Source organism: Pieris rapae, chromosome 6, assembly GCF_905147795.1.
Source record: "Pieris rapae chromosome 6, ilPieRapa1.1, whole genome shotgun sequence".
NCBI lineage: Eukaryota > Metazoa > Arthropoda > Insecta > Lepidoptera > Pieridae > Pieris > Pieris rapae.
Window position 1 is genome coordinate 6,419,976 of NC_059514.1, and position 16,677 is coordinate 6,436,652.

At 32.1% G+C, this 16,677-nt stretch overlaps 1 protein-coding gene across 2 annotated transcripts in view; it reads left to right on the forward strand.

The window, feature by feature from the left end:
- The window catches only part of LOC110992467 (microtubule-associated protein Jupiter), an 84,339-nt gene that overhangs the window by 715 nt on the left and 66,947 nt on the right, over positions 1 to 16,677 (forward strand). For both annotated transcript variants that reach the window (XM_022258306.2, XM_022258307.2), the window contains exon 2: positions 5,914 to 6,015. In XM_022258306.2, the coding sequence (XP_022113998.1) occupies positions 5,914 to 6,015 (102 nt within the window). The remainder of the gene's footprint in view (positions 1 to 5,913; positions 6,016 to 16,677) is intronic.

Below are 16,677 nucleotides of genomic sequence, written 5' to 3' on the forward strand. Positions count from 1 at the left end.
GGGAAAGTAACTCTATAGTTCTCAGCGAAGGACTTCATTAGCTTTGTTATTTGTTTGTAGCACAAATATATGTGTAACAGAACAATGAATTTGTTAGTTGTTACTAAAAAGGGTCAACTGTCTTGCGTCTACGTGTTTATATTCAATGCCCGGGCAATTTAATAGTGTTTTGAAACAAGTAACTGCAACGTTGCCGCATTTTCTTTGATAATTTGACTCGCACTTATACCATTGTAAAAGGAAAGACGGAGTTGAACAATAGAATTGTATCCTTTGGCTTTGTCCAAATTAACGCCAGCGTGAATCTGTGTTAAGGTACAATCTGTGGTAAGATGCAACATGTTATTTACATGTATTATAAATAAAAAGTACTCAAGTATCTATTAATAAATATACCGTTTATAAAATACATTTGAAATGGTTTCATAAACCAGTGAGACCAACTAAATCTTCAACGGCAAGCCTTGGACAAAAGCTAGTATTGATCCCTTCCATCGCTTACACTTCCGACTTGAGGATATTCACTTAATAAGATTAGTGGGAGCTTAAATATGGCAGGAGGTAACCAGATACGCAGCAGGTCGATACTGAAGCCAGTCAAGCTTTCCTGGCGCACTGGTGCATTTACAAGGGGTTTTACCTTTGTGTTATTACATTTGTTGCACCTACAAACGGTTTCCATATAACAATATATTTGCAACGTTCGCCGAATTTAATATCGCGGTGGGGTTAGTTTTTCTTTAAATCCACCGTTAACTATTATGTTACATTTCATATAAACATTAGTGTTACACAGTAACATTAGTGTTTTTTAAATAATGTCTAATTTCTGTGGCCTTTCGTTGTAAATTAAAAAAAACCTGTAATATTATTTAAACGATATTCATCAAGTTTATAAAATGGGAATTTTACGATTCTACAACAGTAAATTATTAATAAAATGTTGTATTTTTTAATGTGTTTTCTTATGACCTCCGGTGTTTTTGGTAATAAATTTTTGTATGAATTTAAGTTATATCCTTAATATATATTTATATCTGTTTCATGGATATTTCTTGTTTAGGCGAGAGACGCCATCTGTAAAGTTAAATGCTCATATAGAAAAAAAACATCGGTCACACTTACTGCCTTAGGGTAACAGCACTGCTCGCATGTTATTCGTAGGAGAATGACAAAGAAATTTTGTATTTAAATTATACATAGTGATATATATGAGTTACGTAGATTTTGATAATTCCAGTCTTCGAATAATAAAGCGAGGACTTTTTGCGCGTCATAGGACATAAGAAACTTGGTAGATAAACTGTTGATAGTTACGCACGGGCGCGGTGGTTTAGACAATGGAGACGCACCCTCGCGGAAGCTGTCGGTTATTACATGCTCCGCTAGACCTACTCTTCATCACGTCAGCGCTCCTGGTTGCCAACGGGAATGCGGAAATTGTATTGCAAATAATGATTGATTGATGATTGGTTGTGGTTAAAAAGAAGTTGTTAGGATAGCCTTTACCTTGTTTACAATAAAAAAAATGTTTAACGGGGTGAATTTCTAAGAAGGTTTTAAATAATATAATGTTTTATTTTTCGTGTAATTTCTTATTTTTATCAAAGTTTGCTTAATTCCTTTTCAAGGTTTATAATATATAGCGATCTCGGCAATCTAAGATGTATGCATTAGAAATCTTTTTGGAGCAGGTGTGTTCGTTGACATCCTGCTCACAAATATGGGATTGAAGTACAGTAGATACATCGTCAAGCTTGACATTTCTCGGCCATTTCGATTAATAGATCTTTATTTCCACAAATTCATATAAGAAAAGTTACAAAGGCGAAAGTGTCGGCACAATTTGATTTACGATGTTCTAGAAGCGGCAGTGACCATGTCTGGCTCTCACAGCTGCAGCGGTTTTTTGTTCTACGAAAGTATAATTAATTGTTTTATAAAGAGATGGGTATTGGTAAAGTACTTTCGACGCTTTCGGGCTAAAGTGATTAAGCTTTTAGATTGCTGCATATTAAATACCCTAGCATTACCTGTTTATACTCAAATATAAATTACATATAACGTAAAGATTTTTACAAGAGTTTTTTGAATCGACTTAATACACTAGTTTTGGAAGAAATATATTCTCTTAATGATAATTTCAGTGAAACATTATAATTTATGACTTGATAATGTCATAATATATTTTAATAATGTGGTGATATGATTCATAATGTAATGTAATACGTAACCTGTATGTAAAATTCTACATATTAGACAAATTTATACGTGGCAGAATATGCGACGTTTATTTAGATTGTACCGTCATAATATTTTATATAATTTTCTGGCAAATCAATTATATTATTGTATTTTAAGAAGCAAGACACGTAATAAGGTATTTGATTTATATTGGTAAACAGTCAACGTTAGGAAGTTTGTAGAATTTCAAACCGAGTCTAAGATGTAGAGCACATAATATGAACGTTATCTGTAACGAGACAGGCGTGTAATTGAACATCGTATATGTTAGTTTAAGGAGAACCGGCATCGATGAATCGAGAAGCAATTGACTGCGAAGGAATGCTAAGATTGCAAGGAGTGATATAGTAGAGTTCTAATGTAAATGACAAAATTTTTAAACAAAAGTATTACTTAAGAGAGATAACCTGTTAATATTTTCACAAGTTTTAAAACTTTTTAAAGGAATATCTAAGCTCCAATATCTATCTCCTAATGGACCTAATACGATAGGTATGTATGATATCCAAAATTATTGTTTTATTCACATATATTTTCTAAATGCCTGCGGGAGGACAAATGAAATAATTCCCTATGTAAAATTGTATACTTTTACGAACATTTGAAATGGTATGTGCACCTTTTTCTGTGGTAGATATTGGCGTTAATAATTAACAAATGTTATGGGTGAGAGTTTGAGCATTTGAACAATCCAAATTCCTCACGTGTATAAAACCCTGTACAAATATTTATACGACCTAACGTTTGGGTAATTAATTACGAATTACAAAAGCTTGTTTGAGAATAGATGTAGTATGTTTCGTTACAGAATTTCTATTACAGTCCAAATATTTTCTTAATCGTTTTAAAAGTGATATATATAAAGTGGGATTGAATAAACTCTTCAAAATTGCATGTAAAAAGTTGTGAATTTATTCATGTTATTTTAATGGTGGAACAGATATTCCACCAGCCTCATCCATCTACGTTTATTAAAAAAAAATTGCTAAAAGATTCAGTTCATCAGGATTGTACGAAACTTGTATTCAAGTAGTATTGTCAATATTAATGCATAGAATGTACAAGCAACATTTTTCTGATCGAAGTTTATTGTATTCATAAAATATATGTCTAGAATATTCATAAAAATAATATAAGTGCGATGGTTGCCGTCCGCTCAAGCAGTTGATTGATTTTATGTTAGTAATTGCTTTATTGCGGTCCAGTTTGCGGAAAAGTAGCCAATCTATCGAAGAAAGATTACGTTCGTCAATAGTGAATGGATAGTCTAAATAATGTAATCTATTTTTTATATCAATACATTGTAAGAGTTTAATCCAACGTTTTCCTTATGAATTTAATCTTGTATTAATTGAAATCCTTATATAAGTTACCAACACATTAATTGACAGTTAATTAAAATAGTCACTGATATAAACAACTAATCGACACATATAATATGTAACAAATAAATAAATTTTAATTACGGCTGAATAATATATGGTATTTAGTATTCAAAAAAATCTTAGGCATAATAAATAATTAATAGATAAAAACATCAAGATTAGAACGGATGCTGAAACAAGGTAATTGCCAATGCAGTGGAAAACTTGTTATTTATTCAAGCATTTTATAACACACTGAAATGAAAGCGAACTCGCATTACACGAAACGAAAAATTATTAATATTTAATTATTAATTAGGCATGTTAAAAAGGTAGTCTAGGCGATGGCTGTTGTAAGTGTAAATTGAAAAGATTTATCTTAATGATATTGTTATGATTATTTCTTGCAGTCACGATTTTGCTTCATCTGTGACAAACATTTTTTTTTGTATAAGGGATATTCTCTAAGTTGGAATGTACCTGAATCATATCAACTCGGTATGAGTCTTAGAAATTATTGAAAACATACAAACCTATGTAAATATAAAATTTTTTATGTAAATATGAAACCCTAAATATAAAAATTTAGTATATATGCTTGGCAGCCTCAATAGATTATCATACTCAAATCTTTTCCGATTTCAACAATATTAGGTAGGTACATATAAATAGGTCAAACCGATCGGTTAATAACTACTTACAAGAAAATTGTATTTAAATTGATTTCATTATTTCTCTATGATATTTTTATTTTTTCTTACGTTTAATAACATTCAAAGCACAAAAACATCGACATTCAGCATAACATCTCGGTAGTCGATGGCATAATTCATTATTAATTTTATTTATCTGTGGCATAGTGTCAGCGCATGCGCGTTATGTTGTTTTTATATTTGGATAAGTAATTTAATAGGTTTAGATAAGTAACACTTATGTAAAATACCTATATACAACGATACGTTATTTATAAATAGCTGATATAATTTATCAAATGATTAAATACATAAACATTTGAAAAAAGAGAAAAAGCAAAAAGAGAGCGTACAAATTCTCAAAACGTTGGCAAATATACTTGCGACCTTACTGGGAGTGTGTGCCCATGGGCGGCGGTATCACTTAACATCAGGTGAGCCTCTTGTCTGTTTGCTCGATATTCTATAAAAAATAGATAAATGTATTAGAGACAGATTGCAACTTTCTTATTCTTATCATATTTTATGTTGTTCCTTGACAGATTAATTGATATTTATGTGCCGTATAAGTGGTACCTAGGTCAGAGTTATTTAATATTTATATCCAAATAAATAAGCTTTTCTTGTTCCATTACATCAAATCATTCTCACATCGTTTATGTGACTATTATTAATTATTCGCTTACGTCCTAGTAATTAATTATTAATAATAATAAATTGTATTAAGAAGTTCTAAATAAGCCTACTACAGTAAAACATCTGTTATTTATAATACTAATAATCGATAGATTATAGTCACCAAGTACAACACTAGAATGGCCTGGAAACTAAGTTTCACCTGCGCTAATGAGCTGTAATATTGCATAGCGCCGTGGTTTCATGCTACCGCACGCCCTCGGGCTAAGACGCAACAGTACTGACATCGCAATCATTAACAAATGATCGCTGGTAATTGATTTGTGGTTGGTTACTCGATTATATCCGTTATGCTCGCTTTTCATCTGGAAACATAATATTCTGACTGTTCAAGCGAGACAATTTATGTAAGATAGCTTAGCAATGTTGATACTTAATAAAAATGAAATATAAAGAGGCCGTTTCGAAGCAATAATCTTCGGCTATATTCTAATGTAGAATGTTGGATTTCTAGTTAAATATAGAGGCTGAGATTTATTAACTCTTAAAAGTCAACGTCCTGAATCTCCTATCAATCATTGAGGCGTCGATTACGAGTCAATGTGTAACCATAATGTCAATCAGTATTTACATGTTTGGAAAGCAAATCTGTGATTGATTAGTAAAGGGGGTGTTTGAACTTTAACTCCGTAATTTTTTTATTATATCATAAAAATATGTATAGGTACTTACCGGTGTTAAATACGAGTTCCTAGCTATGTTAATTTTAAACATACTCAAGACTAAAACGTGTCTCTTTCGATGAAATAGAACGATCCTAATATTTAAGAATTGTGATTAGTTTTAAAAAATATAATTCGTTGACTTGATAGTGTTGTTTTTCGCTTGCTTTTCCTTTTTCTTTAACATTGTGTTACAAACGACCGCTACGTGTGTGATCTTTTATTAGGTATCCTATAATAGAGTGTTATTGATAGGACTGTGTCAGCAATTGAACTGGACAGCGTTGACGAGCTGGTCTCCACCATTGACCTGGAGAACTCGTCTGTGAACACGTGTGTGAAGAGAATTGAGAGAGGGTGAGTTTTTTTCGTTGGCATGTAGTGCTTCGTATTATGTTCAAACCCCGAATACTTTATAGAAACAATTCAACATTAAATAGTTGACATATATAAATAGTTTAACGTCTAGCTTCAGATTGGTACAGTAATCGCTTATATTAAATATGGATATTATTAAGACCGAAAACATAAAAATATCGAAATACAGCTTTTACTCGTATAGAAACTGCCTTTAAAAAGATATTAACATGTGACATTGCCGAAGTGGAGCGCAAACACGAAAAGAGCAAAAATCCGTTCCATCTCTGACTGGTACGTGGCCCAATTTATGGTTACCGATCTGAGCCGATCAATAGTATAAATAATGGTTGTGATTGATGACTATGCTCTTCTGTATTGTCTGGACACATTGTTGATCCCGTCCTGGTTTAATTATGCATTTGGGACGTTCATGCTTGGCGCGGTGTTTCTTTTGCATAGTCAATGAAGTGGAATTTTCATACGTGTTTGAATTTGCGGTATGAAAGTTTATGATTTATACTTTTATGCTAAAATTACTCGTGCTATTCTCATTGTAAAATATTTTCGAGAAAATTATAGTAGAGGCCAGATAAATTAATGCTAAAATAAATTTATCTGGCCTCTATTATATGGAATATTCATACACTATTCATGCACTAGGATATGGAATCCTAGTGTATGAATACTGTGACATTTACGATACTTCACCTAATTCATTTTCTTAGAAATATACTCACATATGAACAGGGAACTTGTTTATTGATAAAATAGATGAGCCGAGTCTAAGAGACAGTAGGTGAATGGCAATCGTAAAGGGACATTGATGCAAGCGACGACCGCTATCTAAAGACATCTTCACTCTTCCTTATCAATTAATTGAATAATCTCTTCCTGTGCCATTAAAAAGACGATGTTAATTGTGCAAAGAGCTGCTATTACACGACTTGGCAAACTGTCGACACTAAGTTACTGCTAGGGTTATTATCTACCTGCTAATTAATGTAGCCATTCGTAGGATATTTGTAGTAGTTTATTTTCAACAAAATACATAGTAAAGGCATACTGAAATCACTCAAAGTTAGTAATCGCAAATTAATAGAGAAAATACGTTGTAACAATTTAAGTTGAGAAGAAAATACAATTTAAGGTTGTTTATGAAACTTGTTGGCTTATTCTTCTATTCTTAATCCTTACTGGTCAACCTTTGATGAAAGTAAAAGTTAATTATGTTAACCTGTGGTTTTACTGGCGGTCTGCGGTAGTTGTTCATTACTACGTGATGTGTGCTAATGCAATCACCATATTATTTGTACATTATGTACATGTTTTTCTCATATACTAGGGCTTCCGGGTAGGATGTTAAGGTGACTCCAGACGTTGTCAAGTCCCAATAGTGATTATATTACTGTATATAGATTACAAAACTGTAAATTAATAAACAGCTTTACCATATGAGTGGCAAAGTATTTATAGCTAAAAATGTCGGCGTAATTTCAATGACATATCCGATATTCTAAGATGCTTCCGAATACTCATACACACACATCATCTATCACAGAAATATTTGGAATATATATTTTACATCAGCGTGTCAAAAATAGGAGTTATGGAAGCTTTTAAACTTTCTTGTTGATTTTTAAACTGCGTAAGTTGTTGTACATTACAAATAATCGTACGTTAACATACATCGAGAATAATTCCTACAATATTCGTGACTGTTACACAAAACTGCTGAGCAAAACAAATCATAACCTACGGGCGAATCCGATCAACCCATTATCGACGTTTGATTTCGCGTTATTCACGAGTATTTCAACATTCATTTATGCTTGTTAAAGAACGATTTCATTCACGTACCAAGAAATCAAGCAATGTATTTTTATGATGTAAAAGTTCAGGTGTTGTTTCACATAAATTATAGTGAAAATGCTGCAAGGGACATCTCGAAGTACGTTTTGAGGTGTTTCGTTTGTAGTGCGTGACGTCACGACTGAAACACATTGATGTATGGTTGACGTTTCGGTTGAACGTTAATTTATATGGAGTGTAATTTGAAAGTCATTTATCATATATTGTATTTGATACGTTTTGCTTACCTCTATGAAAATGAAGAGAGCTTTTGATTTATTAGAGATGGCTGCTGGTACTATATAATTTCGATAAGTTTTTATTTGTATAATTTCATTCTGTTACTGTTATTCCAAAACATTATTACAGTTTAGTACATTTTGAAGTGAGTGACTATTTTTTTTAGTGACCTTATACAAATTAAGTTTAACGTAAGACCCGTAATTAAACAAATTGTATCTTAAAATTGACTAAAAGAAGCTAAAACCATACCTTTTGTTTATTGCGGGATTTTATTTTTGTAGCGGTCCAAAACCATACAAAAAAATTACACGAAACCCATAAACATTGAACCAAGATTATCTAGAAATAAAATTAAATCGTCGTTCTAAATAATCTATATACTATTCTAGTCTAGTAATCAACTCGATAAATATACTCGCATCATTATGGGGCAAAGATTAATAGATATCCTTTCGAATCGGTTGTCTATAACTATAAAATTCAATATAGAAATAGAAATCGCTAGACCTAATTAATGAAGTCTCGTTATGAACATCAATGGGTATTGTATTAATAAATGAACCGTGGGTGTAATTGAACACCGCTGGAGGTTTGTGAAGGGTACATAGAACCTATAGGGATCAGTCTAATTGTCAGATGGTCGGTGCAATGGCTTTTTAGTTGGGAAATGGCATTTAAATTAATTGTACAATTGTTCTAACGATAAATACCTCAATTTCATTCAAGATTGTTGTTGTTGTTGTTGGTCGTTGGTGGAGTGGTGGTGGTTCTTTATGCTTTTAATATATAACATTTAGATGTCCGTTTATATACCTACTTTTGGTTTATTTTATACTAGCAATGCCCCGCGGTTTCATAGTAGATGCCGTTCTCGTGGTAGTGGAAAGTCTTCTAAGTCGGACTGTAGATACATTTTTGTATCACAAAAGTTAATTTTTACTTAATTTTCTTAGTTATTAATTATTTCCTTACATTCAAAATCTTTGCAGTATAATCTTATCAGCTCATATTTACAATGAATATATTATAACTTATACATTTTTTAATTTCTAACATCATTTACGTAGACTGTACGACATCAGTAAATTTAAAAATTTTTCTTTCATAGTGTAAGATTTGGGAACCCTTTTAAGTAAATATACCTGTGTTAGGGTTCCCAGCTCTTCCATAACAAAGTTAATTACATAAAATAATTTATCCAGTTCATTTCCTTTTTATTTTTTACTTGTTTAACCGTTATCATCACACCTGATTGTGTGCATGAGTAAGTGTGTGAGAGAGTGAATGAGTGAGTGAGTAGGTGAGTGAATGAATGAGTGAGTAGGTGAGTGAATGAGTAACGTGTAGCTATTTAAATCATGGGTCTCAAAAGCAGTTCTAATACTGCATAAGGGGTGATAATAAGCCAGTCTTTTATTCGGGTTTTTAGGTTGTAGGCGGTGAGAGGGTAGATGTTAAGCAGCCTATTTAATTTATTATATAAATAGGCTGCTTGCATATTGCGTCTAGCGAAGTCGGTCCTTACGGTCTGACCGACTACAACATCCCTATTTCTTTTTAAGACCAGCCTATTCTCAAACGGGAGCGCTCTGTGGGTTTTTAAAATTAGATTCAGGACAAACAGCTTCCTAATGGAAAGTAATTTGCTAAGATGATAGAGCTCTTCCGATGGGAATCTGTATGGCCGGAACAGCATCACTTTTAAAAGAGCCCTATGTCCCCGTTCCAATTCCAAAAATTTTGTTTTATTGGCCGCACCCCATATGTTTATGCAATATGTTAATACGGTCTGAACGAGTGCTGTGTAAATTCTTTCAAGTATTACATACGATGTGATGTATCGCAAAATTTTAAAGATGTATGTAAATTTCTACGTAATCTACCAGTCATGGACTCTATATGAGGATACCATGATAGCCTATGTGAATGCCTAAGTATTTGGTAGAGCTAACTTTTGTAATTGGAGGACAGGGGCAGTTACCGACACTTTGCATATCGCAGTTATGTAATTTAATTTTAAAATCTTTAGGTGGTTGCGTTCGATTAGAGATTCTGAAACATATATAGTTAGTTTTCTCTTTATTGAGAGACAAAAGGTGGAAATCAAGCCAATTAGCAATAGTTGTCAGTCCAATTTCCGTAGATTTTTTCTTAGAAAAAATACCCTACATGTACTGAAAAATTCTTGATTTTTTAATCAGTCCAGCGATGTTTAGCTTTATTATTTATTATAAATTGTTAAATATAAAAACAAAAATTCAAGATGCAAGATTTTCTTTTAGAAGAAGAAGAAATGTATGTGTAGAACTTTGGTGTCTTAAGAGTTCCCTATACTTGTGTGTAATTTTAAGTAATTTTGTGGCAGCAAAATAATTTCCCATTTTGGAGTTTGACTCGGGATAGACTTGAGTTATATATTAATTGCATATTTATTAGGGATCCCTGTTTAAAAAAATGTAATAATTAATGCTAATGTCAGTCAAGTCTTTCTAATGGTGAAAGCGGTCTAGTAGTTTTTGTGTGAAAACATTACAAATATAAATACTAAAACACACACGTTTTATTTTTGTAATATTAGTATAGATATATATGTAATTATATAATTCATTACCATTTGGAAAATTAATATATAACTAATTTGGAAGTTTACTTACTTCAGTTTGTATTCATCGTCGTCATCAGGCTCCTAATATACTTTAGGAACTAATTGTATTGATGTTTCGAGGTCTTTGACAATTTCATCACACCAACGCTGTACGTCAGTAGGGAGTTAGCTTTACTTAGTTACTAACCTAATTTATTAGTTTCTTTAGTTTTCAATTTTTGTTTTATCGTACTTAATATCTATCAAATTTTAAGTGCAATCTCCAATTCAGAAAACCCTCTCCTTCATAAATTCAATCGTATATCATATATCAAGTCATTCTTATAGGTATAAAGACCTAACTGTACTAGAATGCGATCTCTTTAGAGGCTTTGCATATTGATAGAAGATTACTTGGTAACGGACATTGTCGTGAATGGCTTGTATAGAGATGTCACAGGCCGATTTGTAAGATAGATCGTCGATATCTAAATTATGCTTGCGACAATGCTTATTGTGTTATTCTCTTCGATATATTTTCGATAAAGCTTTTTAATTATGTATGATTTCACTCTTTATATAGAGATAATTAAATATAATACATTAATTTGATGATAGTGTTTTTCATACTCTTTGCTAAACCTAAGAAGAAATGCGTGTTATTAGTAATTTATATATTTATTTATTTATTAACACTTCATTACATTACAATATAAAAATTGAACATAATTAAATAAAAAGGAGGGCAACTGGCGGCCTTATCGCTTTCGGGCGATTTCTTCCAGGCTTATATAATCATGATGCTTGTGGCGATAGCATTAAAAAGTTTTATTAATAAAAACCCTTGTTGATAAAAAAAAGTTTTTGGCTTAATCAATTCAAACATTCATCTTAATATAGATTTGTGATCTTTCTTTTTTTGCATTTATCATAAACAAATTGAGAAAAATCCGTATCTATCCCACTGAAAAGATAAGGTAATGTGACATCCTCATTGTTATTGGTAAACTATTAGTCTATAAAAACATTTTAAAAATGAAGGATGTCCATTTTACGTGATTTTGAAACTGATTCCTAATATAAAACTCAAATTAATAAAGTACATATAACATTCGTGTTCAAAATAAAGAACATTTTACTTAATTTTTAGTACTCTCAGTAGCGTTAACCAAAGGCTTGCGCTAGGGTAATATAATGTTTTGTTGCATGTTTATCTTCATTGTTAAATACATTGATGTTTGTGTAACAAATTGTAAGGTCAACAAAGTGCTTAACGTGAAAGTTGTAGAAATTTCTTAGGTACAATGACTTTTATTCTTCGTAAATCATTTTGGCGGAGCATTACCTAATCAACAGGAAAGGCGTCATTTATTGCACAGTAAAATGTTATTTAAAACCTATTTATACTTAAGATATACTTTAAATCCTTTTCCACTTACTTCGTAGATAAATATTGATAAGTCACGGTTAATTTGAATTAAATTCTAACTTAGGAACGTCATACGGGCTTGTAAAGTACGGTAGTAAAATTTCTCTATGCCATTACGGGTCCTTTAAGGCACTTAGAGCAATAAACTGGTATTATTCAATCGGTTCATAGTTGATAGCTGATTAGACGATAAATTGGCAGATTACAAGATCTGTCTGGGAATTATTAGTCTAAGAGACAAAGACGCCTGGGAACTAGGTTTAAGACGACAGAGACAAGTGTGAATAATCAAATGTAAAACAGATTTTAGCTTAGGAAAGGCTGCCAAATGTAGCGCAATTTATTTTAAATAAATGTTTCAAAATTGCGATTAATTAAGGTCTATTTATTTATACAAGTTTTGGTAATTATTACAGGATTCCTTAACGTAAAGTAAATCTATATATATATAAAAGAAAGTCGTGTTAGTTACACCACTTATAACTCAAGAACGGCAGAACAGATTTGGGTGAAAATTGGTATGGTACCTCCAATTTTCACCCAAATCTGTTTAGAGCCAGGAGACGGACATAGGATACTTTTTATCCCGTTCGACAGCGTTCCCGTGTGACTTAACATGAAACGTCAGTCACTATAAAACGTGGTATAATAAAAAAGAATCAGACTTGGAATAACAAAACGCAAATGACAGCTATGTAATGACGTATAGATGACAATTTGATATTTGTAAGAAATCAATATTCAAACTATTTCTATTAAATAAATAATAAATAATTATAATGTAATGATAGTGCCATTGCCCATTCGTATAATGAATGATTAATGTAGGTATTTAATTTATTTGTATTTTTTCCAATAAAAAAAAAAAGCTCATTAATTGCCATTAAGGCGGAACAAAGTTCGCCGGGTCAACTAGTAATAGAATAATAGAATAAATAAAGCTCTTTATTATATATATTTAAGATGTTAATTTATAATGTGTCATATTTTCAATAGATTTTTCACTCAGGATTTCGATTTAGAATGATAAAAGTGACTATGTATATCAGTAGAAATAATTCTTTGCGTGTTTATGAAACATTAGTCTGGAACGGAAATAATTGAGAGTCAAACTGATAAGCAATTATGTCTCCTTAACCATCTTATTAACCTCACTCATCCTCATTCTGGATTTGAGGAATTAAGGCCAAATAAATACTTCTTAATATATAAAGAGCAGGGAATTAGTATAATAGAATAAAAAAGCAAAACATCTTATTTTCATTAGTAAACAAATACTTAATATAATTTGGAATTACTGTAAGAATAAATAAGTTGTCTCTAAAGTCTTCGCTGGGAAGAACTATTGTATGAAGTCTAAAAAAATTAAGATACCTAGATAACACTGAAAATGTTTAGAAAATTAAAAATGTAGAAAATTGAAAATATGTTTAATGTTTTTCAAAGGAATGTCCGTTCCTCCATACATCGTCGCATTCCATGGAATCAATGAAAAAAGCAGTGGGCCCATCCTTCCTTCTCACTCTTCTATGGCATTCTTTGCGCTTTCACCGCTGTTCAGGGCTCGTGAAGCGAATACAACAGGCAAACAGCGATTAATATACCACTCTGCAGTAACTCTCCATCTTTTACCACAACTATCGCGACCAAAGAATGAGGCAATCATCTTTTTCCCTTGACTTCTACCTTTCTTTACCTTAGTTGGCTCACACTGAGCTGATTGTCTTTTGATATCAGGTTCGTAGCAATATATCCAGCTTTCATCAGCTGTGACGATGTCTAATACATCATTTGAGTCATCGACGTTTGACGTCATTTGACGAAATTAACATTTGGCAACACCAGTCCAGCCAAAGGTGTTTCTGGTAGTCGGTTTAAAGTATGGGGATTCCATAGGTACACAGCTAATCTGACGCCTAAATGTTCGTGTAATATTTGTTGAACTTTATTCATACCAACGCCTAGGATTCCCGTATCGGCTGAGAGGTCACTCTCTTTCTCTATCATGCGTCGCACAGCAGTGATGCTATCTTCTGTAGTCGCTGTTATAGGACATCCCTCACACGGATGATCATTGAGATTGCTATGACATTTTTTTATTCTATGAACGAAGAGTCAATGAATGAATCATGTTATTTGTTTTTGTTTGTTACCTTAATAACATAACTAAAGATAAGCTAAATTTACTTCAATCGAAGGATCATAGATCTAAATACAACATAGATCTCGCTTGACAGCTGACGGCTGCATGTCGGTGCGCCAGTTTCGTTTGGGCCACAAATAGGCGTTTCAACACACGTTAGTATAACTTTACATACAATGATTGACATGTCTCTGCGTATTACCAAGTATTTGTAGGTAGTATCTAAAACAATTGGTTATTGCGAATACATTTATATAAGACTGATGATGGTCTTAAATGAGTATAGAATAATTACTAAAATTTTATTGCGAACATTCAGCTCGAATGAAAAAAATATGACTACACTTTTGAAACTGTAACATTTTAGTATGAAAAACAATGTAAGTTAAAGTTTCTATTAGGTATAATTATATTGTTATGTGATTCTTAATAGCAAAGTTAATATGCCATATTACGATTTAGTAAATACCTGAAAATTGCGGCAGCTTAAAGATAATCAACATAGATAGACGCTGCCCGGAGACGTTGAGATCACCGACCTGTGCCCGCGCATTGTTCCGCGAATCCGCACCATTGATAGAGGGATGGATTAAATTCTGTTTCGCTATGATAGCGGTATTTATTGAATTAATGAGTATCACTATTTAGGATTTTTTATACAAAACATATACCTACATATTCTGATATCTGATTATGTCTTAAATGTCTTTCTAAAAAATTTAGAATAAAAATATCAAATCCTGAGTATCTATGTCGTTCTTTTCCTATCAGCTGATCACAGTGACAAGACCATAACATATTAGGAGTCAAGTTGTATATAGGTCAAGAGCTAATAATAAATTCTGTTCTTGTGTTACAAAACTGAAAGTTTAATTTTCTCTCGGGTTTTGCATCTAATCAAAATCTTTTTATCTTCACCTGCGGCCAAGAAACAAATTAGGCGATACAATATTGTTCAGAAGACCGGAGTATCAGTGTAGAATGATTTAAATATACACCTGGAAGCTGTTTTTTAACGCACCGATAAAATATTTACGATCGTGCTCCAGTCTCGCTAGACGATACGTCTCAATGGACATGAGTATCGTAATAAATTAAACTCGTTCAAGTGCATCTATAAGCAATACATAGCTGAGATATAAATGTCTGCAGTAGTACTGTAGAATATTTATATGAATAAAGTTTTACCCAAAAAATTTAAGCCGTCAGTATGTATTTATTGTATTATGTTAGCTTTAAAGAAAGCCTACCAAAGCAGCTGTTAAGTTATTCATAGAATAAAAAGTTCATATAACAATGAAAACAAATTACGCGTTACGTGAGGACAGTCATCATACAAAGCAAGCTATATATATGCTGCAATCAAATACTTTCATTAGAATTATATCTTATAAATTTGTATGGTTGTGTTTTTATAAGTTCAGCGAAATAATATGATGAATACTCAGTCAGGATTGTCTATGAATAACACACAGAGAATATAAAAAAAACCTTATTAACCTAACCGTTTAAAATTAGGAAATGCTAGCGGAATAATTGCACGGAAATATAAAAAATAAACACGGGTTCTGTAACTAATTTTGTACTAGGAAGCGTACCGCCCCAATTCGTTGTGAGCCCTTTGTTGCGCCTGCGTTTATTTCTGTTTACGTCTAGTTTCGTAAGTTTACGAGCGGCGATGCGCCCGCGCTGTTGCAACCGTAAAGCAGAAAGCTATTAACGGTCGCCTCAGGTCGGTTCAAATAGGAATAGCTGTTTAGCGTCGATAACGCTTTGATAATTGTTTTTGCCCGGATTCCTTTGACAGATTCGGTTATAGTAGAATTGTAAAAGGAATTGTACTGTACTTATAGAAGAAAGAAACAAAGGAAACTGGTCGTCTTATTTTAAGACAGGCGAAATCAAACTACTCGGTAAACTATAGTATTATATAATCAAACGAAATAACGCAAGGTTGACAGATTTTTTATTAATATCATAGTTTGGTTGGTAAGAGTTTTAAATGAATGAATTGTCGTATGACTTCGATTTACAACTTAATTCATTAATTCATACAAACAGACATACACATCTCAACCTCATTATAACAAATATATAAATAATCTAGGCTTGGGGCTCTACAGTTCATGAGCTGTATTCCACTACACTTTCCAACTCGGATCAGTAATTGTTTTAGCTTTGAATAAAATTACAATCAGAAAATGTCTTTGTTTCTTTTTATGATATTTATTAAAAGATATAGAAACTTTCTTTTTTATGAAATCTATACGCTAATAAATTAAAAACCAATCTCCCGTCATTAAATAATTAATATTGAATCAGCTTGATTGTTTATCATTAATGTAACATTACAGGAGCGAATTATTCTCGACCTTTAGCCTCATTCCCATGTAGAAAGCTATCACTATCACT